General features: G+C 43.8%; 1 protein-coding gene across 7 annotated transcripts in view; it reads right to left on the bottom strand.

The window, feature by feature from the left end:
* The window catches only part of LOC124231092 (cytochrome c oxidase assembly factor 8), a 42,181-nt gene that overhangs the window by 11,952 nt on the left and 5,282 nt on the right, over window positions 1–24,947 (bottom strand). For 3 of the 7 annotated variants that reach the window (XM_046647752.1, XM_046647750.1, XM_046647755.1), the window contains 4 exons: window positions 17,379–17,539; window positions 13,852–14,049; window positions 13,072–13,135; window positions 2,400–2,490 (listed from right to left, as the gene is read on the bottom strand). In XM_046647752.1, coding sequence (XP_046503708.1) covers window positions 2,400–2,490; window positions 13,072–13,135; window positions 13,852–14,049; window positions 17,379–17,539 — 514 coding nt within the window. Of the gene's footprint in view, window positions 1–2,399; window positions 2,491–13,071; window positions 13,136–13,851; window positions 14,050–17,378; window positions 17,540–19,538; window positions 19,820–24,947 lie in introns of those variants that run through there. The other 4 variants (XM_046647756.1, XM_046647757.1, XM_046647751.1 and 1 more) reach the window with 3 other exon arrangements.

Raw genomic sequence — 24,947 nt, 5'->3', positions numbered from 1 at the left:
AAAAGAAGCAATAGCAAGAGGTAAAAATGCTCGTTTTCTGGAGCCTTCGCATGGCTGGATAGAAAATCCCTCTCCACATGAAAACCATCTTTACATTTCTAGCTATTTAAGTGATGCAATAAATGGGAAGCTATTTATTTATTCTAAATAAATAAGAAAGGCTTCCAGAAAAAGAAAACCAGTATCCCTTTGGGATTCAAGTTCTTCTGTTATTAAGGAAAAGCCAGAGACCACTCCACCGATACAGATGACTTGATTTAATGAAGTGTAGGGACAGGCAAACTACGCTCTTCCTGTTTTCATAGGGAAGCAGGGGCAGCAGGTGGGGGGCGCATACAGGGGCACTCAGCCTCCAGAGCTGCTTGGCCTTGGGTGAGCTGTTTCTCTCTGCTCTGAATGCCGCAGACTGCACAGACAGCTAACGTGCTGTGCCCTCCTCAGAAATCAAAGGTTCAGAGAAAGATAATTAATACTGGCCTGAGTGAGGAACTGAACTAGTTCAGAGCAATATATGACAGCACGAGCAACAGAATCCAGATGCATCAGAACTAATCTTTATGTCCAAGCCTTGCTCTCATGAGCTCCTCCAGCCTCGACCGTCCTCTAGATCCTGCCTCACCCGCCTGATCCGATGCTGTCACTATTACATTTTAAAGCAAATCTCAAACATCATATCCGATCATTTCCACTGGAAATACACAGTTATGCATCATTAAAATCTTTTTTAAGAACACATAACCACAATACTACCACTGCATTGATAAAATGAACAATAACTCATCCTTAACCTAATACACAGCCACTGTTCAATTTCCTCTGACTTTTACAGGCGGTTTGTCTGAACCAGGATCCAAACAAGGTCTATCCATTTCATGAAGTCTCTTTTAATCTATAATAGTTCACCCTATGTCTGTCTTTGTTTTTGATTGTAGTTACTTGCTGAAACTGAATCATTTGTCTTACAGAATTTCCAACATTTTTGGATTGTATCTTCAGGCTGCCTCTCTCTCTCTCTTTTTCTTGATGAGGAAGTTTGGCCCTGAGCTAACATCTGTGCCAATCTTCCTCTATTTTGTACGTGGGTCACCACCACAGCATAGCTTGACAAGTGGTGTGCAGGTGCATGCCTGGGATCTGAACCTGTGAACCCTGGGCCACCAAAGCAGAGCACATGAACTTCACCACTACGCCACCAGGCTGGCCCCCTTCAGGCTGTCATTTTACTTATTTTATTTTTTTGAGGAGGATTAGCCCTGAGCTAACATCTGCTGCCAATCCTCTTCTTTTTGCTGAGGAAGACTGGCCCTGAGCTAACATCCGAAGCAGAGTGTGAGCGTGTGAACTTAATCACTTGGCCACGGGGCCAGCCCCCAGGCTGTCATTTTAAACAAGGTCTGCTATGAATCCCTCTCTCACCCCCACATACACACTTTTACGCTTTCTCTGTGAACTGGTATTAGATTTGGAGGCCTGACTAGATTCCAATCCCATTTTATTTTTGGTAAGAGCACCTCATGGGTGGTGCTGCACGCCTCCTCCTGTATCTCAGAGGCATGTGGTGATAGCTGTCCCACTTGGTACTGTGTGAAGGTGCACCGGGGGTTCAGGTGCCACCAGCCTGACCCATCTGCTGTTAAGTCCTCATCAGCTTTCCTGCTCAACGGCTTTAGCAGCACGGGTGACTGCTGTTCGGATTCATTATTCCATCAGGGAAGCGGTAATTTTCCAGCACCATCACTCCTTTTGCAGTGGCTGTCATTCTTCTACACAGAAAATGCTCCTTCGTTTGGTTCCCGTGTACTGAAATAGTCAGTACAGGAAAAAGAGAGGTTCATACGCATGTGTTTTGAATTCTTTCCTTTTATTTATCAGTTTTCAGAATAACGAGTCGGCTGGCTAGCAATATCTGGAGGTGACTCATGAGCCTGTCAGTATCATTATGGTCACAAAGATGTTTGCATATCTGATCCATTTTTAATCCACCATGGTCACCTTTGTGTGGCTACAATGGCTTCATCTTTGGCCTGTGGGAGCCCCTCAAGTTGGCTCCTATGCCGTTTTTCACGTGACTCCGCTGGTCTCTGAGCCTCTTTACTTTCAGACACAGGATGCCTAGACTCCTTCTGTGCCACCCCAGACTGGGCTTCTCCATGGAGTCAGGCTCCCTTTAGTGGGAAGTACTGTCAGAACCCACCGTCCAAGCACTAGGGGTGCAAACTGCTATAGGGCTGCCATGAAAATAACTTTAAGTTGTCAATTTTATTCAAAAGTGAAAAAACTAAGTTCACAGCAAATTCTACCTTTAATATAAACATGAAAGTTGTTAAATTCAGGTAAGAAAATAATATACCCAGCATGGATGTGACACTCAAGTTTTTAGGAAAAAATTAAACACCTACCTGTTATAATACATATGCTTCTGAAAATTTTTACTTAAAAATTCCTTATAAAAGTCAGCCATTTCTTCTGCATTCAATGTTGCTTTTTGACCTGAAAATTAATTTCAACGTAAACATTAAGACTTAAGGAGAAGGGACCCACAAATAACTACTGATCTGATAACTGAGTTCAGCAAGGTTGCAGGATATAAGATCAATATACAAATGTCAACTGTATTTCTATACACTGGCAATAAACAACTGGCAATGAAATTAAGAAAATGATTCCATTTACAATAGCATCAAAAAGAATAAAAGACTTAGGAATAAATTTAAAAGAGAAAGTATAAGACTGATAGAACGAAACTACAAAACATGGTTGAAAGAAATGAAAGAAGACGTAAATAAATGGAAAGACATTCCATGTTCATGGTTTTGAAGATTTAATACTATTCAGATCGCAACACCCCCCCAAATTGACATACAGATTCAACATAATCCCTATCAAAACCCCAGCTGGCATTTTTTTGTAGAAATTGACAAGTGAATCCTAAAATTCATATGGAAATGCAAGGACTCCAGTGAACTTGAAACAAACTTGAAAAAGAAGAACAAAGTTGGAGGACTCATACTTCTCAATTTCAAAACTTACTACAAAGCTACAATAATTAAGACTGTCTGCTACTGGCATATGGATAGGCATATAGATCAAAAGAACAAAACTTACTCAGAAATAAACCCAAACATTTCTGTGCAAGTGATTTTCTTTCTTTTTTTTTTTTTTTGAGGAAGATTAGCCCTGCGCTAACATCTGCTGCCAATCTTCCTCTTTTTCCTGAGGAAGACTGGCCCTGAGCTAACATCCGTGCCCATCTTCCTCTACTTTATATGTGAGACGCCTACCACAGCATGGCTTGCCAAGCGGTGCCATGTCTGCACCCAGGATCCAAACCGGCAAACCCCTGGCCTTGGAAGCAGAACGTGCGCACTTAACCACTGTGCCACTGCGCTGGCCCAATGCAAGTGATTTTCTTTCTTTCTTTCTTTCTTTTTTTACTGAGTTAATGATAGGTTACAATCTTATGAAATTTCAGTTGTACATTAATGTTTGTCGTTCGTGTCGTAGGTGCGCCACTTCACCCTTTGTGCCCACCCCCGACCCCACCTTTCCCCTGGTAGCCACTAAACTATTCTCTAAGTCCACATTTTCAAATTCCTCATATGAGTGGAGTCATACAGAGATTATCCTTCTCTAGCTGGTTTATTTCACTTAACATAATTCCCTCAAGGCCCATCCATGTTATTGCAAATGGAATGATTTTGTTCTGTTTTGCAGCTGAGTAGTATTCCATTGTATATATGTACCACATCTTCTTTATCCATTCATCTGTTGATGGGCACTTAGGTTGCTTCCACGTCTTGGCTATTGTAAATAATGCCGCAATGAACATTGGGGTGCATAGGACTTTTGGGATTGCTGACTTCAAGCTCTTTGGATAAATACCCAGTGGTGGGATGGCTGGATCGTATGTAGTTCTATTTTTAATTTTTTGAGGAATCGCCATACTGTTTTCCATAGTGGCTGCACCAGTTTGCATTCCCACCAGCAGTGTATGAGGGTTCCTTTTTCTCCACAATCTCTCCAACATTTGTTACTATTAGTTTTAGATATTTTTGTCATTCTAATGGGTGTAAGGTGATATCTTAGTGTAGTTTTGATTTGCATTTCCATGATGATGAGCGATGATGAGCATCTTTTCATGTGCCTATTGGCCATCCGTATATCTTCCTTGGAGAAGAACATTTGTCTGTTCATGTCTCCCGCCCATTTTTTGATTGGGTTGTTTGATTTTTTTTGTTGTTGAGTTGTGAGAGTTCTTTATATATTATGGATATTAAGCCTTTGTCAGACATATGACTTGCAAATATTTTTTCCCAGTTAGTGGGTTGTTTTTTGGTTTCAATTCTGTTTTCATTTGCCTTGGAGAAGCTCTTTAGTCTGATGAAGTCCCATTTGTTTATTCTTTCTATTGTTTCCCTTCTCTGAGAAGACATGGTGTCCGAAAAGATCCTTTTAATACTGATGTCAAAGAGCGTACTGCCTACGTTTTCTTCTAGAAGCCTTATGGTTTCAGGTCTCACTTTTAGGTCTTTGATCCATTTTGAGTTTATTTTGGTGAATGGTGAAAAAGACTGGTCAATTTTCATTCTTTTCCATGTGGCTTTCCAGTTTTCCCAGCACCATTTGTTGAAAAGATTTCTTTTCTCCATTGTATGCCCTCAGCTCCTTTGTCAAAGATAAGCTGTCCATAGATGTGTGGTTTTATTTCTGGGCTTTCAATTCTGTTCCATCCAATGCAAGTGATTTTCAATGAGGGTGCCAAGACAATTCAATGGGAGAGGAATAGTCTTTTCAACAAATAGTGCTAGGATAACTGGATATCCACAGACAAAAGAATAAAGTTGAAGCCCTACTTCAAACCATAAACAAACATAACCTCCAAATGGGTCAAAGGCCTAAATGGAAGAGCTAAAACTATAAATCCCTTTGAAGAAGACTCGTGCAAATCTTCATCACCTTGAATTAGGCAATGCATTTTAGATATGGCACCTAAAGTACAAGCAAAGGAAAAAAAGATAAGTAGGACTTCATCAAAAGATAAAACTTCTGTGCTTCAAAGGGCATTATCAAGACAGTGAAGGGGCCAGCCCAGTGGCACAGCAGTTAAGTGCACACGTTCCGCTTTGGTGGCCTGGGGTTCGCTGGTTTGGATCCCGGGTGCGGACCTACGCACCACTTGGCGCGCCATGCTGTGGCAGGCGTCCCACATATAAAGTAGAGGAAGATGGGCACGGATGTTAGCTCAGAGCCAGTCTTCCTCTGCAAAAAGAGGGGATTGGCAGCAGATGTTCGCTCAGGGCTAATCTTCCTCGGGGGGGGAAGAAAAAAAGTAAAGTGAAGAGACAATCTAGAGAATGGGAGCAACTATTTGCAAATCATCTACCTAATTTGGGTCTAATATCCAGAATATGTAGAGAAGTCTCACAACTCAACAATAAAAAGAGAACCCAATCATTATGAATTTTAGTTGACCAAAATCCCAATGTAAGTGCATTCCTTAAGTATCTACGTAGCAGAATTAGGGCAAGTGTAATATAATAAATAACTCTGTTCACATAAATTATTAACATAAGTGTATGATAAAAGAAATTAGGCAGAAAGGGGAACGAGCTCAGGTCAAGAATTTGTCTTCTGTTGGTGCAACAGTGCAGAGCCTACGGCAATAAAGAGGAAGAAATGGAGCAATGAAATCATTTTCACATATTGATAGAAAACCAATGCTTTCCGATGTTGGGTGGGAAGGTGAACAACGTAAAAATGAGCTGACTGGCTGGTTTGTCTGCCTGGTCATTCAATAAACTCTGATCCATTTATGCCCCCAAAAAAACAAACAAACCGTGATCCCAATTTAAAAATGGACAAAGGATTTGAATAGCTTTTTATCCAAAAAAGCTATAAAAATGGCCAATGGGAACATGAGAAGATAGTCAACATCATCAGTCATTAGGGAAATTCAAGTTAAAAAGATAATAAGATATCATTTCACACCTACTGGGATGGCTATAATCAAAAAGACAGACAATAACACGTATTGAAGAGGAGGTGGAGAAATTGGAACCCTCATACACTGCTAGTAGGACTGTTCAATGTACAGCCACTTTGGAAAACAGCCTGAAAGTTCCTCAAAAAGTTAAACAAAGAGTTAACACAAGACCCTGCAATTTCACTTGTAGGTATATACACGATTGTGCACAGCAGCATTACTCGTAAGAGCCAAAAAGCGGAAACAACTCAAATGTCCATCAACTGATGGGTAAATAAAATGTGGTGTATCCCTACCACTGAATGTTATTCAGCCATAAAAAACAATCTTTGAAACACTGAAACATACTACAACATGGATGAACCTCGAAAATACACACTGAAGAGAAAGAAGGCCGACACAGAAGACCACATATTGTATGATTCCATTTATCTGGAAACGTCCAGAATAGGCAAATCCTAGAGACAGAAAGTAGATCAGCGGCTGGTGGGAGGAGTAACCGGCAATGGGTGTGGCGGTTTTGGGGTGATGAAAATGTTTTGGAATTAGATAGTGGTGATGGTTGCACAATCTTGTGAATACTAAAAACCACTGAATTGTACACTTTAAAAGTGTAAATTTTATCATATGTTAATTATCTCAATAAAGAAAGAGGACTTAAGGATGAAAAAAGCATCTTCCTCTATCATTAGACCCTAATGGTTATGGCGTTAACTCATTTTCTTCACAACTGATATATATGAAGGCATATATGTATCAATGTACAGAACGTGTGACGCGTTTTATCGCGTATACCTCAATAGCTTCTGAAGTTTCTAATGAAGAACTGTGAGGTACTAGTATAAAGGGAATGAAATGTTTCCTAATTTGAATGCATCCTGGGTAGATACCAGCCTAACCATTCCATCTCTGAGTCAGTGAGCACACATGAACCAAGTTAACACATTAGGTGCTGGTGTGGAATGGTGGTGCACAGGGACTGACCTGGCCACCACCGGGGTGCCCCCCATGCAGGGGGAGATGCCAATTGTGGCGCCCACTCTCAGGGCTCCTCTACTCTCCAAACACTGGAAAAGGCCACACAGGACAGCAACCACACCTGCCATGGGGGCAGCAGAGCTCCTCTGAAGTGGGGCTGCAAAGCAACCCAGGGGCCAGTCTCAGGAGCCCAGAAATGGCTCAGGGGCGAGGGAACAAGACCACACTGGGAGGGCACTCTGGCTGAGTAGCCCCAAGCCGTAAACAGACACCACCATCTCTAGAGGAGCCCAGGCACAACATCCAGGGCTTCCTGCACTTCCAGGGGAGCCCCATGCAGAGGCCCGTGCTCGGGCTCCCCCTCCTCGCAGTTTGGTCCACTTGCCTCACGCCAGCCCCCCGAGATGAGTCTCCATGCAGAGGCCATGTTTTTTGGCTGCATAGCAGATTCTGATGCTCCAAACCCCATCAGGATTTTGGGGAGACAAAGCTGAGAAGGTAGCCCAAAGGCATGTTTCCACAGAAACAGGAGGCAAAGTGGCCCTTTACTCACACAACATACAGGCAAACACTCAGATGGCATGGCACAGGCATGGCTCTCTCCTCACACAAGGACCACATCTCTTCCAGCACTTGACCAAGGGCCTGCCACATCACCTGGACTCCCACTGCTTGAGGAAACAGCAGTTTATTCCACGTGTCCTTGCTCCTCTGACCCAGCCTCCTGCTGCTCCTCAAAACCTCTATCTGCAAGCTGTTCCCTTATCCAGAAGATTCTCTCCCACATCTCCCTTCAGCTGCCTCCTCCTCAGAGGCCTTCTCTGAGGGCCCTGTTAAAATGCTCACCTCTGGGGCCGGCCCCGTGGCCGAGTATGGTTAAGGTCGCAAGCTTCGCTTCAGCGGCCCAGGGTTTTGCTGGTTCGGCTCCTGGACACAGACATGGCACCGCTTGTCAGGCCACGGTGAGGCAGCCTCCCACATGCCACAGCTAGAAGTACCCACAACTAAAAATATACAACTGTGTACTAGGGGAATTTGGGGAAAAAAGCAGGAAAAAAAAAAAAAAGCTTGGCAACAGTTGTTAGCTCAGGTGCCAATCTTTAAAAAAAAATGCTCACCTCCTTCTCACTTCCCTGCTTTTTTTTCTTCAACACACTCCAAGAGTGCAGTGTGTATTTACTGAGCTTACTTGTCTGCCTGTTACACTCCTGCTCCACGTTAGAATGTCAGCTCCACAAGGCACGGCCACCACTAGTCCCACTGCCTCGTCTGGTATGTGGCAGGTGTTTCATAAATACTTCATCAACAAATGGATAGATGTTAAGTGGGGCAAGGGAGGGAACAACTAGCTGCCTGAGGAGGGGAGGGAAGCCAAAGGCTCCCAGAGAAGGTGACATTTAAGCTGGGTCTTGAAGGATGAATAGGATCCCGTAGGGCAGAGAAAGGGGAGAAAATCATCACAGGCCAGGGACCAGCACAGGCAACAGAAATGAAGGGTCTGGAGATGTGCAGATGTGGCTGAACACAGAGCAAACGAAGAAGGGGGCGGGCAGGGCCATAGTGTCGTGAGGGGGCCAAGGAACGGAGCCCGGGCTTTAGGAATCAGGAGCGACCACGCCAGCTCAGGAGCATCAGCAACTTTTGAGGAATAAGCAGGGTTTCCGGCCAGTCCCTGAGGGAGAGGTGTGTGTGCACCCTCCAGTCAGCTTCCTGGCACATCTTGTTCTGGCCTTTCAACAGGTGTGAGGAGCTGAAGAGGTGGTAAGTGTCCTCCCAGCAGCAGCAGTGAGAGCAGCTCCACGTGGATGGAGCTCTGTCCCTCACTGGCTGTGCGGCGGACTTGTGGCTTCTCCCATCTCTAGACTGTGGATCCCAACAGCACACCTCATGAGAGGTGCTTTGAGAGGAACCGAATTCTAGCCAGTGCAGCGGCTGGGATGGGGCCTGGCACAGAAGCACCTGCTTGTTACCACTGCCAGTGGAAGAGTGGAAGCCCAGGGTTCTAAGGACAGGTCGGGGTGCCACCTTCAGCAGTTGGTCTAGTTTGGTGTCTTGCCCAAACACCCCCAGGCCGATGCTCAACATAAAGCAGAAGCACCATAAATGTCTGCTAAGTAATTCCTATTCCACACCTGTCAACACTGCAACGTGCTATTGAACTTTAGGAAAACTAAATAAAGGCAGAATCATCTAATTCATTACACACTTACTAAAAACCGAGTGGGTGTTTCATAAATACCAGCTGTCCTAAAGCGAATCCATTTTGATGGCATACTTTGTCTTCCACTGCATAAACACTTTAGCAATAAAAGAAATTGGAGACAAGAATCCTCCCACAGTACTGCCTGGCTTACAAAGGAGATTTAATTTGAGGACAGGCAGAGCTGAAATCATGGTATTCTGCTTTTTGCACTTGAAATTAACTCAATACTTTTTCTACATTGTTGCAGAATATTCCAGTGAACATCCACTGTGTGGGTGGGCCACCACAGCCTTATCTAATCTGCCATTATTGGATATTTAGATACTTTCCATTTTTTGGGGAATGAAAGATAATGCTACAAGGACACAAAGCTAACTCTTCTCATGTTTTCCTCTAGAATGAATTCTCAGATATTCCGTGGTCATAATTTCCCTGGTTCTTGGCATATGTGCATTGCATGCAACTGACTCCTTCTGGAAACGGGGCTGGGCATTTTCTACTGCCCTCACCATCTACGAGCAGCATACTGTCAATGTAACTCCAACAGCGTTGGGTCCAATCACAGAAAACATCCCCCGTGAATTCAGTAAGCATAAGAAGATGCCTGCTTGCTGTTTTAATACACACTGTAAAATTCAGAGTTTGAGCAATCTTCTTCTTTACTCACGTTATTCGTCTTAGGTGTTTTGTTATTTCTACAAATGTATTAAGCCTTTTCATAAAGTCCAGACTGCCTGTCATGTGTGCTGCAAACATCCCCCAATCTGCTGTTCATGTTTCACTTGCTTCCCGGATGCAGACCCCTTTGTCTGCCTGCCCCTCTGGTTTGCTGGGCAGCGTCCTTGCACTGCCTCCTCCACCCCTCGTTGCCATGGCAATAGCCAGGCTCATTTGACATGAATGAGCCAGGCTTATTCAACACAATCCCCACCCTCTGCCAAGCCTGGGGCACCTCCCCACTGGCCGACCTACCTGGGGAGAGCCTCCGGAAGGCTACTTCCTTGAACTTGGGAGGTACAAACTGAGAGGTTGAGAAAACCCGTTTACACCGAGAGAAGGCTGCAGCAGTGGGGCAGAGAGGAGTTTAAATGAGAGCAGAGAGCATGTCCTGGCTTCCCTCTGGTGCCAGCATCTGAGCGCAGGCCATGTCTGGGCCCGGCTCCACCTGGCCCTGGGTCTGAGCCACCTCTGTGCCCTCAGCAAACTCTCCCTTACAAAAGGCTGGATCAGAGGGAGTCTTAACTGATACAGCTTTTGTCAGTTTTCATGTTCTTGAATCTATTTTCATTGTCAAGCTTAGGGAATCGTCATTCTTCCAGACAATGGAGAGTCAGTTTTACGCTGTTAGATTGTCTACGTAATTCTACTTTCTAGGAGCTACGTATTTAACGTTTTAATCCATAAACAATTGATATTTAATAACTAATTTTTTCATTCATTAGAATATATTTGTATTATAAGGGGCATGAATCTAAATTTGTTCTTTTGGGCCAAAAGTAAATAGTTTCCCCAATATCATTTACTAAACAAGCCTTGTCTTCCCTCAGTTCTGTAGGACCCCTCTACTTGCGTTAGCCACCTCTGTATGAGATGTGTGTCCTGGCCCACTGAGGTGACAGCCTGTTACCAGCCCCCACTTCCGTCACTGCAGCCTGGTAGCTGTTTAAACAGCTGACAGAGTGGGCACCTCCCTTTTCGTATCCTGTCCTCATACCTGATTTAAGGCCAGCCTTTCCAATCTTGGTAATGTCAGCAACAGGAACTCTGTGATATTAGTAATAAGACTCAAAACCACCTCTCCCGTCTGTTACGACAGTGGTTGGTCTCCCAAGCACTTGCTCGGCAGGCAGCGAGCTGGCGCGACGGGTCCCTGACGGCAGGCCCGGGGCTGGCGTCCCCCCAGCAGGCGCAGCGTTGAGTGGTCCACACAGCTGGAGGCCTGGGCCCGGCACAGCCAGGACAGCACCGCGCAGTGGGCTGAGAGCCACTGTGGGAGGCGAGGCCAGGCGGATCGTTGGAACCCAACTTTCTAGGTCAGAACCTCAGCCCCTCCACTTACTCACTGTGTAATTTTGGTTAAATAATTTGTTCCCAAGTTTTTTATCTGTAAAATGATAAAAGCAACAGTACCTGCACTTCACTGGGTCATTGTGGGAAATAAAGCAGATAATACAGGCAAGGACTTAGCATTAGCACCCAGCATAGCATCAGGACCCGGAACTATGAGCTGTTCTTCTATGCTGGCTGTTGGGAGGTAGCACCCTTTCCCCTTCGCTCCTGCCATCTGAGACCCCATCTTGACGGGGCCCGTGCAGCTGACAGCAAACAATGAGGGCCTGGCATCTGGGTTACTGCATCTTCCCCAGCCCTTTATTCTAAATATATCCAGGCCACGCTAAGGATGAGCAGGCGCTCTAGCCCAATGACAGACACGATTTTTAGGGTCAACAGTTTTGATTTTCCATCAGAATAATGTCTTGATAGCAGACATCTTTTAACATACAGTATGAAATGTTATTCAGGCCTTATATCAACACCAAGAGAAAAGAAAGGTTATTTTAAGCACTAGACTTCCCATCCAAAAAGAAAGGACAGCACAGTAGGCAGAGGGAACTGAACACAGCCTGGCTCCCCCGGCCCATCAAGTGCAAGGGATGGGGGACAAGATGTGAAAGAGGTGAGCTAGGCATGGGCTGGGCAGCCTGCCATCCAGATGGAGGAGTGCAGCTGTCATTCTGTAGTCAAGGGGAGTCCAGGAACCTAAGCTGAATGGCAACTATCAGATTTGCAGTTTGAGTAGAACAGTCTGGCTAAACTACAAAGATCGGATATAAAGCAGGAGTTGACAGACTACAGCCTGCAGGACAAATCTGGCCCACCATCTGTTTCTGTAAATAAAGTTTTATTGGGACACATTCATGCCCATTTGTCTATGTATTATCCATGGCTGCTTTCACACTACAAGAGCAGAGTTAAATAGTTGCAACAGAGACCCACATGGCCCACAAAGACTAAACTATTTACTATCTAGTCCTTTACAGAAAAAGTTTGCAGCCCCCAAGCCCCCTGATTTAACGATTGGAAGCCAAGGAACCAATTAAGAAGTTAGGCAGAGAATTTAACAAGGGCCTGAACTAAAACAATGTTTAAAGGATAGGAAGTAGCAAAAGTGTTACTTTTAGTTAAAATGTTAAGAACATTTAGTAGTTAAAACATTAAGAAATGTTTAAGGGGCCAGCCTGGTGGCGCAGTGGTTAAATGCGCACGTTCTGCTTCTCAGCGGCCCGGGGTTCGCCAGTTGGGATCCCGGGTATGGACATGGCACCGCTTGCCAAAAGCCATGCTGTGGTAGGCATCCCATGTATAAAGTAGAAGGGAAGATGGGCATGGATGTTAGCTCAGGGCGAGTCTTCCTCAGCAAAAAGAGGAGGATTGGCAGCAGTCAGTTCAGGGTTAATCTTCCTCAAAAAAAAAAAAAAGAGAAATGTTTAAGAGGTAAACTTGGAGGAGAGATGAAGGGGTGAGGGAGAGAGGCTTCAAGGATAAATACTGCTCATGTGAGCCAGTGAAAGCATGGACTGAGATCAGGAATCCAGACAAGGAGCTGGTATGAGAGACAGAGAAGCTGGAGAAGCCATGGGACCTTGCGATATAACTCCAAAGGTCAGTGGGAGGTCATCAATCAGAATGACCTGAAATCACAAGAGAGCTGATCTCACTCAAACAGAGGAGGAGGAGCAGCAAGAGGACAGCCGTACGTCCCACTGAGTATGCCCTCAGGGAGCCTGCCCAAACAGGTGTGACTTGCCTCCTGAACTTTCCCTACTTTGTTCAACATCCTTTCTTTTTTCTTCTCATGTAGTTACTTAAACAAAAACATTAGCAGAAAAAGAACCAATGAACTAACCTGATTCAGCTCTCAGTCCCAGGCCTTTAGCTTTTAGTCTTGAGTGAATAAATTCTTCTTTTTCCTAAAAGAAGACAACTATCAGAACTCCTTTGCTCTGTCTTTCCATTTTTCCTTGGCTACGACACAGCTCGCAGTGTTCTAAAGTCTGGATGTGGATTTCCTGAGAAACGACCCATCTCAAAGCATGTTTTAAAGCATCTGATTTTGGTTAAAAGTTTCATGCTTGAAATAGGATTTGAAAACGAGATGTTTAATAAACTTTGGGAGGGACTCTTTGTTTATAAATCCACAGAACAAGAAAAATGCACTCCGTTTGACTTAGCTTGCCCAAATGGGTAAACATATAAAGCTTAAATATTTTTCTTCTGGATTAGAATATTCATACTTCTTTCTCATGTAGCTCATTTATGAGTATGTTGTTAAGAATTCTGAATTCTCAGGAAGAATGGCAGCACATCACAGAAACCCCTATTTTTATAAACACACACACACACTAAACATGCAGTCCTAGCTCTGGCTCTGCTACTCCTACCTCCCTGAAGTCTAAAGAGCTGTGACTCCATGAATGACTGACATTCTTACGTATAGTTACATATTGGTTTAAAAATTGCATCCATATAAATGTACTTGATAATGTATCCGTATGAGGAAAGAGAGGCAAGGGAGGGCAGGACTGAGACCACCAAATCACTGAAAGGCAAAGCAAATACTGAAGATTTAGCTCCCCCAAGTGGCCAACTGTATTATTTCTCATTCTGACCTGAAACCTAAACTTACCTTACGAAAAGTCAAATTCTGGTTTGCCCAGAACTGTTGGTTCCATTCTTGTGTTTCTTGTCTTAATTCTCTGAGCTTTTGTTCCAGTGGTGACTCATTTTCGGGGATGTAAAAGTGAACAGGTCGAAGGTTTGAACATTTATCTGGGGGTCCTATCCAATCATAGCAAGATTTTCTTGGAGGACAGAATCTTGAGACCTTTAACAAAAAGCATGGAGTTAACATACAACATAAAGAATCTCTGGTATTATAAAATGAACAGTCCAGATTTATTAAAGTCCTTCATTAACTTCCTCTTTCTTTAATTTTTAAATGATTTTTTTAAATTAAAAAAAAATTTTTTTTGAGGAAGATTAGCCCTGAGCGAACATCCGTGCCCACCTTCCTCTACTTTATATGTGGGATGTCTGCCACAGCATGGCTCGACAAGCAGCGTATGTCCGCACCTGGGATCTGAACTGGCGAACCCCAGGCCGCAGAAGCAGAATGTGTGCACTTAACCGCTGCGCCACCGGGCTGGCCGCCTAACTTTCTCTTTTTAAGATTATGCGCCAGGGAATATCCAAATTAAAAGAACTATAATGAATATTATTAACATTAACACTATACCGAACACGTTCAACAATGGTGCTGGAATAATGCAACATCCTAAGGCAAAAAAGAAGCTCAACCTGCACTTTGCACCATATACAAAAATTAACTCAAAATGGAGCAAAGACCTAAATATAGAATCTAAAACTATAAAACGTCTAAAACATGGTAGAAAATTTTACAACCTTAGATTAGGCAACAATTTCTTTGATACAACATCAACAGCACAATCCATAAAACAAAAATAGACGAACTGCACTTCACCAAATTTAAAATCTTCTGCTCTCTTAAAGACACTATCTAAAAAAATTAAAAAACAATCCACAGTCTGGGAGAAAATATATGCAAATCTGGAAAAGGAGTTGTTTCCAGACTAAAGATTTCTCAAAACTTAATAACAAGAAAACATCTAATTAAAAATGGGCAAAATATCTAAATTAAAGTTCTTCAAAGAAGACACATAGATGGAAAACAAGCACATAAAAACATGTTCAACAGCATTAGTCATTAGGGAAATGCAAATCATAATCACAATGATGGGCTGGCCCAGTGGCGCAGCAGTTAAGTGCGCACGCTCCACTTTGGTGGCCCGGGGTTCACCGGTTCGGATCCCGGCTGCAGACATGGCACCGCTTGGCAAGCCATGCTGTGGTAGGTGTCCCACGTATAAGGTGGAGGAGGATGGGCATGGATGTTAGCTCAGGGCCAGTCTTCCTCAGCAAAAGGAGGAGGATTGCCAGCAGTTAGCTCAGGGCTAATCTTCCTAAAAAAACAACAACAAAAAAATCACAATGAGATACCACTACATACGTATTAATATGGCTAAAAAAACAAAACAAAAATATCTAACAATACCAGTACTGTCAAGGATATAAAACAATCGAGCTTTGGGGCCGGCCCAGTAGCACAGCAGTTAAGTGCGCACATTCCACTTCTCGGCAGCCTGGGGTTAGCCAGTTCGGATCCCGGGTGTGGACATGGCACCACTTGGCAAAAAGCCATGCTGTGGTAGGCATCCCACATATAAAGCAGAGGAAGATGGGCATGGATGTTAGCTCAGGGCCACGCTTCCTCAGCAAAAAGAGGAGGATTGGCAGTAGTTAGCTCAGGGCTAATCTTTCTCAAAAAAATAAAATAAAATAAAACAATCGAGCTCTTATACATTGCTGGTGGGAACACAAAATGGCACAGCCACTTTGGAAAAAAGGTTGGCAGTCCACTATAAAATTAAACATACAGTTAATGTACCAGCAAACTCACTCCTAGTTTATTTATCCAAGAGAATGAATACAGATGTTCACATGTTCACACAAAAACCTGTATGTAACTATGTAAAGTGGTTTTATTTATAACTGCCAAAATCTAGAAACAGTCCAAATGTCTGTCCACTGGTGAATGAACAAAGTATGGTGCATCCATCCAATGAATACTAATCAACAAGAGAGGTCTACAGGCAATACAGATGAATCTCAAATGCATTATGCTTGGTGAAGAAGCCACACTCAAGAGGTGACATACTGAATTATCTATTTATATAATATTCTGGGAAAGACAAGTGTTGGGAGGCAGGAAGGGGTTGACTACAAAAGAATTTTCCAGGGTGATGAAAATGTTCTATAGCTTGAATTGTGATATACACATACGTCAGGAGTGAATTTTACTGTAATTAAATTGGACTTCAATAAATTTGATATTAAAATAAAAAGATCAGCTGAGTAATCAAAAGACTAGCTTTCCATTTGTCTGTTAAAAGATCAATGTAACCAAAATTCATGGGGGGAAAATACTATTCAGTTTGGAAATCTCTTAGATCTTATCTATTTATTCATTTTTCTAAAAGATTTTATTTCTCATTTTTCTCCCCAAAGTCCCCCAGTACATAGTTGTGTATTTCTAGTTGTGGATCCTTCCAGCTGTGACATGTGGGACGCTGCCTCAGCATGGCTTAATGACCGGTGCCATGTCTGCACCCAGGATTTGAACTGGCAAAACCTTGGGCTGCCGAAGCAGAGTGTGTGAACTTAACCACTCAGCCACAGGGCCAGCCCCTAGACCTTATTTTTTAAAAAGCAAGCTCTGGAGCTGGCCCTGTGCACAGTGGTTAAGTTTGGCATGCCCAGGTTGATAGGTTCAGATCCTGGGCACAGACCTACACCACTCACCAGCCAGGCTGTGGCAGTGACTCACATACAAAATAGAGGAAGACTGGCACAGATGTTAGCACAGGGTGAATCTTCCTCAGCAAAAAAAAAACAAGCTCTACAGAACTGACTTCCACCTCCAAGAACGACAGAGTGCTTCCCAGAACCAATCCCTCCATAAACAAGCAAAAATTACTCAGCAACAGAAAGGAGCCACTGATATAAGCAACATGCATGGATCTCAAAACAATATACACAGTGAAAGAGCCAGGCACCAAAGAGGACCTACCATGTGATTCCACTTGTGTGACATTCCAGAAAAAGTCATCAGATCAGTGGTTGCCTGGGGTGAGGGGTGGAGGGGACTGGAGCAATGTTCTACATCTTATTGGGGTGGTGACTGAAAGGTTTATACATTTGTCAAAACTCATCAAACATATACTTAAAATGGGTGTGTTTGTTTTACTGTATATAAATTACACCTCAATAAGGCCAACTAAAAGAATGGAAAACTTACATGGACCAAAACAATACTAGATTGAACAGAATTAACAAATGCTTTGCATATAGAAGGCACTGCATTCAGGACATTTCAGGACTTCACTATCACCACTACAAGCTGCAACATCGAAGGAACTGAAAACAGAGATGCAGGGTTTGCGAATTTTAAGGTAAAACAGCTCTTGTCTACTTGGCTGCTTACTGATGATTTAATTTGAAAAAATAGAATAATTAATAATTTTACAGATCCAATGTGGCTCACCAGGTGAAGCTGTGCGTTTCGCAGTGGCTCACCTGGCACCAGCAGCATGGCAAGAGAGGAGAGGCCCAGCAGAAGAGTTGATTTGCTCGGCTCCACATATAATCCTCAGCCTTCCTGTCCCCAGTGCAGGTCTGGCGGTCATTTAGGTCCCTGGACTCAAGCCTTGACAACGAAGCTAAAGACCAAGTGCAGACTGAGAAGGGAACCAAGTCAGTGTTCAGGAGACACAGCTTGTTTGTTTTCCCTTTGATGGCCACCACTAATCACCACCAACAAAACCATGCATGCCAGGAACTTGGCAATAAGGAGACTGCTAAATGCAGAACCATCCATCAGCATTCCCATATTCTCCTTTGCTTGGATGCTATGATCTTCCTAAACCTTCTAAATTCCCAAGCATTCTAAAAATAGTAAGAATTTAGAACATGACAAGGATAGCAGCAGGGAGTGGGTTACAGAGCTCAGTGCAGCTACTTAGCACGACAGTTCGGAGACCACAGAGAACATTTTGGGAGGTTCCATCAGCTCTGCAATGACTCGTTTGAATTCAGCCGGTCAAGATATGTTATAAAATATGTGGAACATCCACTCATGCAAAAAGCTTCTTCCCTACACCTGAGAACAGTTTCTGAGTTATAATATTACAGCTCTTCCTACAGGACAACACTGGCAGTTGGGATATATTGTTAAAAATCTGTGGTATGTTTAGCTCAGCATTAGAATGCTTATCATTTATTTATTTATTTTTTGAGGACGATTAGCCCTGAGCTAACATCTGCTGCCAATCCTCCTCTTTTTGCTGTGGAAGACTGGCTCTGAGCTAACCTCCATGCCCATCTTCCTCTACTCTATATATGGGATGCCTGCCACAGCATGGCTTGATGAGCAGTGCATAGGTCCACACCTGGGATCTGAACTGGCAAACCCCAGGCCACAAAAGCAGAACGTGTGATCTTAACCACTGCACCACTGGGCCGACCCCTAGAATGCTTACCATTTAGAAAATTATTTTGAGTCTAGAATAAGTAAATGAGCAAGAAAAGCTGAAAAGCACATATGATTTCCTCAGACATTCAAAATGTTTCTAGAAACGTATCTTTTAAAAAATTCAAATTGCTAAAGACTCTTAGATTAGGTAAAAGAAGTTATAGAATTTGAGTGAGAAAAAAAAAATTCTCAACCACTGAAAAGCAGCTGTATAGTAATGAGTTAAAGATTTGGTGACAATTATTATCATGAAGTGGAAAGCTCCTTAAAAGTCAACCAACATTTACAGAGCAATAGTGGAGCCTAAGATGCTGAAGGAGGCCCCGGGGGAATGTGAGGGGTCCCCCAGGCCTGCTCTGGGGGGATGTGAGTGCTCTGTGGGGGCAGAGGATGGCAGCCATTCTCTGCTGCAGTTGAGGGTGGATGAGAGGGTTTCAGAGACAGAGGAACACGGAGAAAGCATGAAGACAGTGGTGAGGCACCTGCTGGAGTCGCCCCTGGGCAGTGGTATGCTGGCGAATGTTTAATACGGGTGGGGGATGTTTATGATTATAACTTTACTGATATAAGGATCCAGAGCACACTCTTTACAAGCAATAATAAAATATGACATCTTTCCTTGTAAATTCCACATAGCCAATTCATTCCCACAAACTGCTTCAGTGAGATATAATTCACATACTATAAAATCAACCCCCTTAAAGTATACAATTCATGTTCACAGAGCTGTGAAGCCATTACCACTGATTCCAGAACATTTTTACCCCCCCAAAAAGAAACCCTGTGCCCATGAGCAGTCTCTCCCTCTCCCAGTCCCTGGCAACCACCATTCTACTTTCTGTCTCTGTGGATTTGCTTATTCTGGACATTTCAGGTAAATGGAATCACACAATATATGTACTTTTGTGACTTGCTTCCTTCACTTAACACATTTTTAAGGTTTATTCTGCTACCCTTCAGTATTCTTTAGAGAGCTAAAACTTACACTATTCATTTAAGTGCCTAAAAATGTTTTAATTTTCCTAAAGATATTTAGGAGGAAATAGATGAAACTTAAGAGAACATCCAAAATTATCAACATAATAAAACAAGTTTACTTATGTTTCCTATAGTTAATGGCTTCTGGAAGCAAGCAAATATAAATTTGTGTGTATTAGAAAAATAGTAAGGAAAAATTTTTTTAAGAAAACATTTCTAAAACTCACTATATGCAGTTTTTGCCATGAGAACTCTGTCCATTAGCCTCATTTTACGAGCAATGAATATGAGCAGGCTCTCCTGCTTCTGATACTTTCTTTTACGTTTTTATCATCTTCAGATTTCTGGAGGATGAAGCTTCTGGAATTGAAACTTTCTACCCGTTTCATGTTAGCTTATTTCATGATTGCTGTAAATATCTTTACACAGATGAATTTTTCTCACAGCTATAGAAGATGCAAGAGCCTATCGCTGATAAAAGTTAAAGGGGGACGAAAATAATAAGTTTTCGGGGGGAGGGGGGAGGGCAAAAGGAGTGATTAGGTTCACATGTGAGGGGATGCACTATAATCAGTGTTCGAGTGGTGAACATGATGTAAGGTACACAGGATTTGAAATATGATGCACATCTGAAAAAAATTTTTTTTTAAAAGTTTAAAAAAAAACAAAACAACAAATTAAGGAAGTGTGGCCATTAGTTGATTTTTTTTAATCTGGGTAATCAGTACATGGTAGTTCACTGCTCTCTACTTTTGTTATGCATCAAATATTCCGTAATAAATATTACTAAAAAAAGAAAAAGAAAGAAAATAATAAATTTTCACATATCGAGGTATATGGGGAGCCATTCTGGTTTAGATGTGATTCTGCCTAAAACTCGTTTTTCCCAGAGCAGCCTGACTGACGGCCCACTGAACATGCACTGTACATCTGCTTCAAACATTTCCCCAAAGCGAAGAGTACGCTCTTTAAGGACAAGGATGAATGTCCTCCTTTCTCTGACACCAATACCAGGACTTCTTTGAAGATGAGCTTTTCTTCCCAGAGAATCAAGGTCAAGTTGACCTGCTTTGTAAGTGCTAAACTGCAGCAAAACATATTCTTGTGACTTTGGGAAAAAAAATTGTATTCTTGTCATGTTTGACGTATGCTCAGAACACCTTTGTTCTGAAACGGTATCTAACTATGCTGTAAACCAAGCTTCTCCACAGTGCCGTCCTCCCTGGGGAAGATAACACCTCAGGGCTAGCCCTCAGTATTGGCTCATCAACAAATATCACTCTTTCTTATCTATAGATAGATTACTTGCATTGACAAAGAAGGCAGACACTATCTTGCAAGAAAGCTTCTTCTCTGTAGCTGAAGGAATAAGTTTTGCAGAATTCTGGCCTGGGTTCTGCCCCAGCCCCAAGCAACACTTAACTCTGGTACCCTCATACAGACAGGAACCAGCCTAATGAGACAGGGCCATCTGAAAGGCCCCTGGCCTAACAAGATAAGGCTCTTAACCAATCTGCAAGCTAAGAGAATCAGATAGAGACCACCAAGATCCACATTCCGCAGTTTCGGGGACTTTCCCAGGCTTACGCATGTGCCCTAGGACCCAGGAGTTGTCTAAAGGCGACCCTAGCCCCATTAGCATACTAAAAATCACACCCAGGGGTGGAGAGCCAGCGTGCTAATGATGTAACAGCATGCTACATGACAGTGCAGGCACAAGCACAACGCCACCTCTCCATGCCATGACAAGGCCCTCCTCCCCAACCTTTGCCTGATGAAAGCCCCACAATCCCATTCCCTGTCAAGCCAGTCACCTGCCCCTTTCCTTTCTGCACCCACTCCCTTGTGCCTTCCCCGTGCACAAGCTAATAAACTGCTACTTTTCTACTTCTGTTTGCTGTCTCTCTTGATTTCTATCCTGGGGGACAACAAGAACCCAATGTGCCAGTAACAATACCAGGGCGTTTAAGGATTCAAACAGCTGCACCCGATTTCTTGCGATGGCTGCTGCTGCAATGGCTGCCGCTGCAATGGCTGCCCAGAGGTTTACAGTAGGGCAGCAGACAGCTCTACTTCTCTTCCCCGTAGGAGAGGAAAATAATTCCTCTACCCACTCTAGGTCCTTCTGGCTGGGCTACAAATTAAATTGATGTGAAAGAGAATAACAGGAGAAAATCAAACAAAGCTCTATAACATGTATACATGGGAGACACTCAGGAAAACTGAGCAACTCGCCAAAGTGGCTGAGGTTGCCACCTTAAATACTATTTTTAGCTAAAAACAAAGGAGGGTGTTGGGGTTGGGGAGAGTCAGTTATGGGAGATCACCAGAAAAGCATAGTAAACAAGAGTAAGGTTACTATGCAGATTTAAGTCCTGGCCTTCTGCACTGATAAGAGTTTCTAGAGATAAGGTCATCCCCCTCTTCCTGGTACACAGAGGGAGAGAAGAAGATATCTTTACAAATGGAGATTTCCCTTACAAATGTAAATGTCTCTTACAAAGCATACCTTCTACTTGGTTTTCAGAGCTTCTCCCCTGTCTACAGTTCCTTAAAAGTAACCAGCCCCAAATAATCCTCATGCCAAACAGACACATCTTGGGGTGACCAATTCTGATCCCCCACACCTCCATTACAATTCTGTGATGAGCTGGTCTAAGAAGCTCCAACTGCCTCCAGACTGCGGTCCCCCCCACCGTTTACTCTGTCACCACACCCACCAATTCTCCAGACTGCAGCCAAAGCAATCTCTCCCAAACACCCAATCTAACCAATCGAACCTTAAAAACCTTCAGTGAGGCGGCCGGCCCTGGGGCGGAGTGGTGAAGTTTGCGTGCTCTGCTGTGGCAGCCCAGGGTTTCACCAGTTCGGATCATGGGCGCGGACATGGCACTGCTCATCAAGCCATGCTGAGGCGGCATCCCACATGCCACAACTAGAAGGACCCACCACTAAAAATACACAACTATGTACTTGGGGGGCTTTGGGAGAAAAAGGAAAAATAAAATCTTTAAAAAAAAAAAACCAACAAAACAAAACAAAAATAAATAAATAAAAACCAAACCTCCAGTGAGGGGCTGGCCCTGTGGCCGAGTGGTTAAATTCTTGCACTCCACTCCGACGGCCCAGGGGTTTGCCGGTTCAGGCCCTGGGTGCAGACATGGCACCGCTCATCAGGCCATGCTGAGGCAGCATCCCACATGCCACAACTAGAAGGACCCGCAACTAAAATACACAACTATGTACTGGGGGTATTTGGGGAGAAAAAGCAAAAACAAAAAAACCCAAAAAAACCTTCAGTGATTACTCATTACCCTCAGGATAAAGTCTAAAATCCTCACAGTAGGGGCCAGTCTGCGGGTGTAGTGGTTAAGTTCACGCGCTCTGCTCTGGCGGCCCAGGGTTCAAGGGTTCAGATCCCAGGCACAGACCTACAGACCACTCATCAAGCCATGCTGTGGTGGCGTCCCACACACAAAATCCCACAAATTCCACACACAAAATGTGAAAGACTGCCACAGATGTCAGCTCAGCAACAATCTTCCTTCAAGCAAAAAGAGGAAGATTGACAACAGATGTTAGCTCAGCGCCGATTTTCCTCACCAAAATGATAAAATAAAAAAATAAAATTCTCACTGTGGTCTGGCAGGCTGGCCCCGCTTGGCTGGATCACGCCTTCCTCCCTTCCTCCTCCACCCAGCAGAACTTCCTTTAATAACATGCCCTTCCTCAGGAACTCTGCTTATGTTCTCTCTGAATTCCTCTCTCACTTGCCCTTCACAGGCCTCAGGTTCAATGGCATGTCTCCAGGAGCTTCCTGAGCCTCCTGGTGAGGGTGAGGCCCTTCACAGCACTTGCTCACCTCTGTTTCTCCCACTGTGAGTCCACGAGAGCACGGACTGCATCTGTCTGTCCATTCTCTGGTGGTAACAAGCACTTGGAGGAATATTCTTCCCAGTTCTTAAAAATCTTTCCTGTTTGGGGCCAGCCCCGTGGCCAAGTGGTTAAGTTCGCGCGCTCTGCTTCGAGGGCCCAGGGTTTTGCCTGTTTGGATCCTGGGCACAGACATGGCGCTGCTAGTCAGGCCATGCTGAGGTGGCATCCCACACATGACGAGAAGGACCTATAACTAGAATATACAACTATGTACTGGGGGGCTTTGGGGAAAAGGAAAAATAAAATCTTAAAAAAAAAAAAAAACCCAAAACTTTCCTGTTCACTTTCTCTATGCTTACGCAGAAAAATCCCCTTCATCTTCAGAAAGCTTGATTTCTATGAATGATTTGGCAGAGAGACATTTAACCAGATAGGGCAATTATTCACGAAGCAGCATCAGAATGCTCAGGAGGTGTACTGGGGCCAGAAGTCACGACCTCAAGAGTGCTCTTTACATAACTGCTAGTTCTTGATGATTATCTAGGCTTTCCCGTAAACTCTCAAACGCTGTATACTCAGAGACGCAGAACCACGCTGAGTGTTCTGGAGCATGACATACGCATGGTGGGAGAACAGGGAGGCATTGGTGCAGGGGGACAGGTCAGGGTTGCAGAGGAAGTGGGAAGCCAGGCTGACCAGCTGCTGGAGAGGGACGGGAGGGGGAGGGAGAGATAGAGCTATCACCTCTGCGTGGCCACTGCTGCTGCAGGTCGCAGATGACACTACTGCACCACGCTGACTAGTTCAGTATGACTGTTTCATTCGGCATTCATCTCTTCTTGTAGATTCAAATATCTTTGTATTTGATCATCTTTACTTTTGTCTAGTACTTCTAAAGAGTGTCTCTCTCAGTGTCACTGGAAAACAAAGTTGGGTCATAAGAAGCACAGCCCAAGTGGAAAGTTCCAAATGAAGGGCCAGCAAGTCCACACAGAAGGGACTGAATTCATCCTTGCTGTGTGAAAGCAACAGGGCCCTGTGGGCAGAAAGACATTCTGATCTGCTACTTAAGACCTAAAACTCCCTACTCATCATTGGGGTCAAAATATACTCATTTGATGGTAGACTGACTTAAGAATCCTTTTTAGAAAGTAACAGCAGGATTGTAATACATAGATCTTTAACATTGTATCCAACATTCTAAGAACAATTACGATCACCACATTTTCCTTTTAATTTGGAAAAAGGTCTTTAAAAAAACCCTACTTTTCTTTTTTTTTTTAAAGATTTTATTTTTTTCCTTTTTCTCCCCAAAGCCCCCTGGTACATAGTTGTGTATTTTTTCAGTTGTGGGTCCTTCTAGTTGCGGCACGTGGGACGCCACCTCAGCATGGCTTGATGAGCGGTGTCATATCCATGCCCAGGATTCGAACTGGCAAAACCCTGGGCAGCCGCAGCGGAGCACATGAACTCAACCACTCGGCCACGGGGCCAGCCCCCAAAACCCTACTTTTCTGCAAATACTTCTGGACTTCTCCCCTACAGCCTTTGCATCTTTCATAGTTAGGTATTCTTAGAAACTGAAGGTGATTCACACAAAGGGACCCAGTAAGTAGAGACAGAGCCAGAACCAGCCCGCGCCACCCCTGTGGACTTTCGTCGCAAGGTGGGGGCTCCTTCCCCTTCTCTAAGAAGACTAAGGAGGCTGCAGAACTGCCCTCAGAGATGTCAGCTCTGCCAGCAGCAAGGGGATGAAAGCG

The sequence above is a fragment of the Equus quagga genome, chromosome 20, assembly GCF_021613505.1.
Source record: "Equus quagga isolate Etosha38 chromosome 20, UCLA_HA_Equagga_1.0, whole genome shotgun sequence".
Classification (NCBI taxonomy): domain Eukaryota; kingdom Metazoa; phylum Chordata; class Mammalia; order Perissodactyla; family Equidae; genus Equus; species Equus quagga.
The sequence above is the reverse complement of the archived record's forward strand: the minus strand, read 5'-3'. Positions and strand labels throughout refer to the sequence as shown.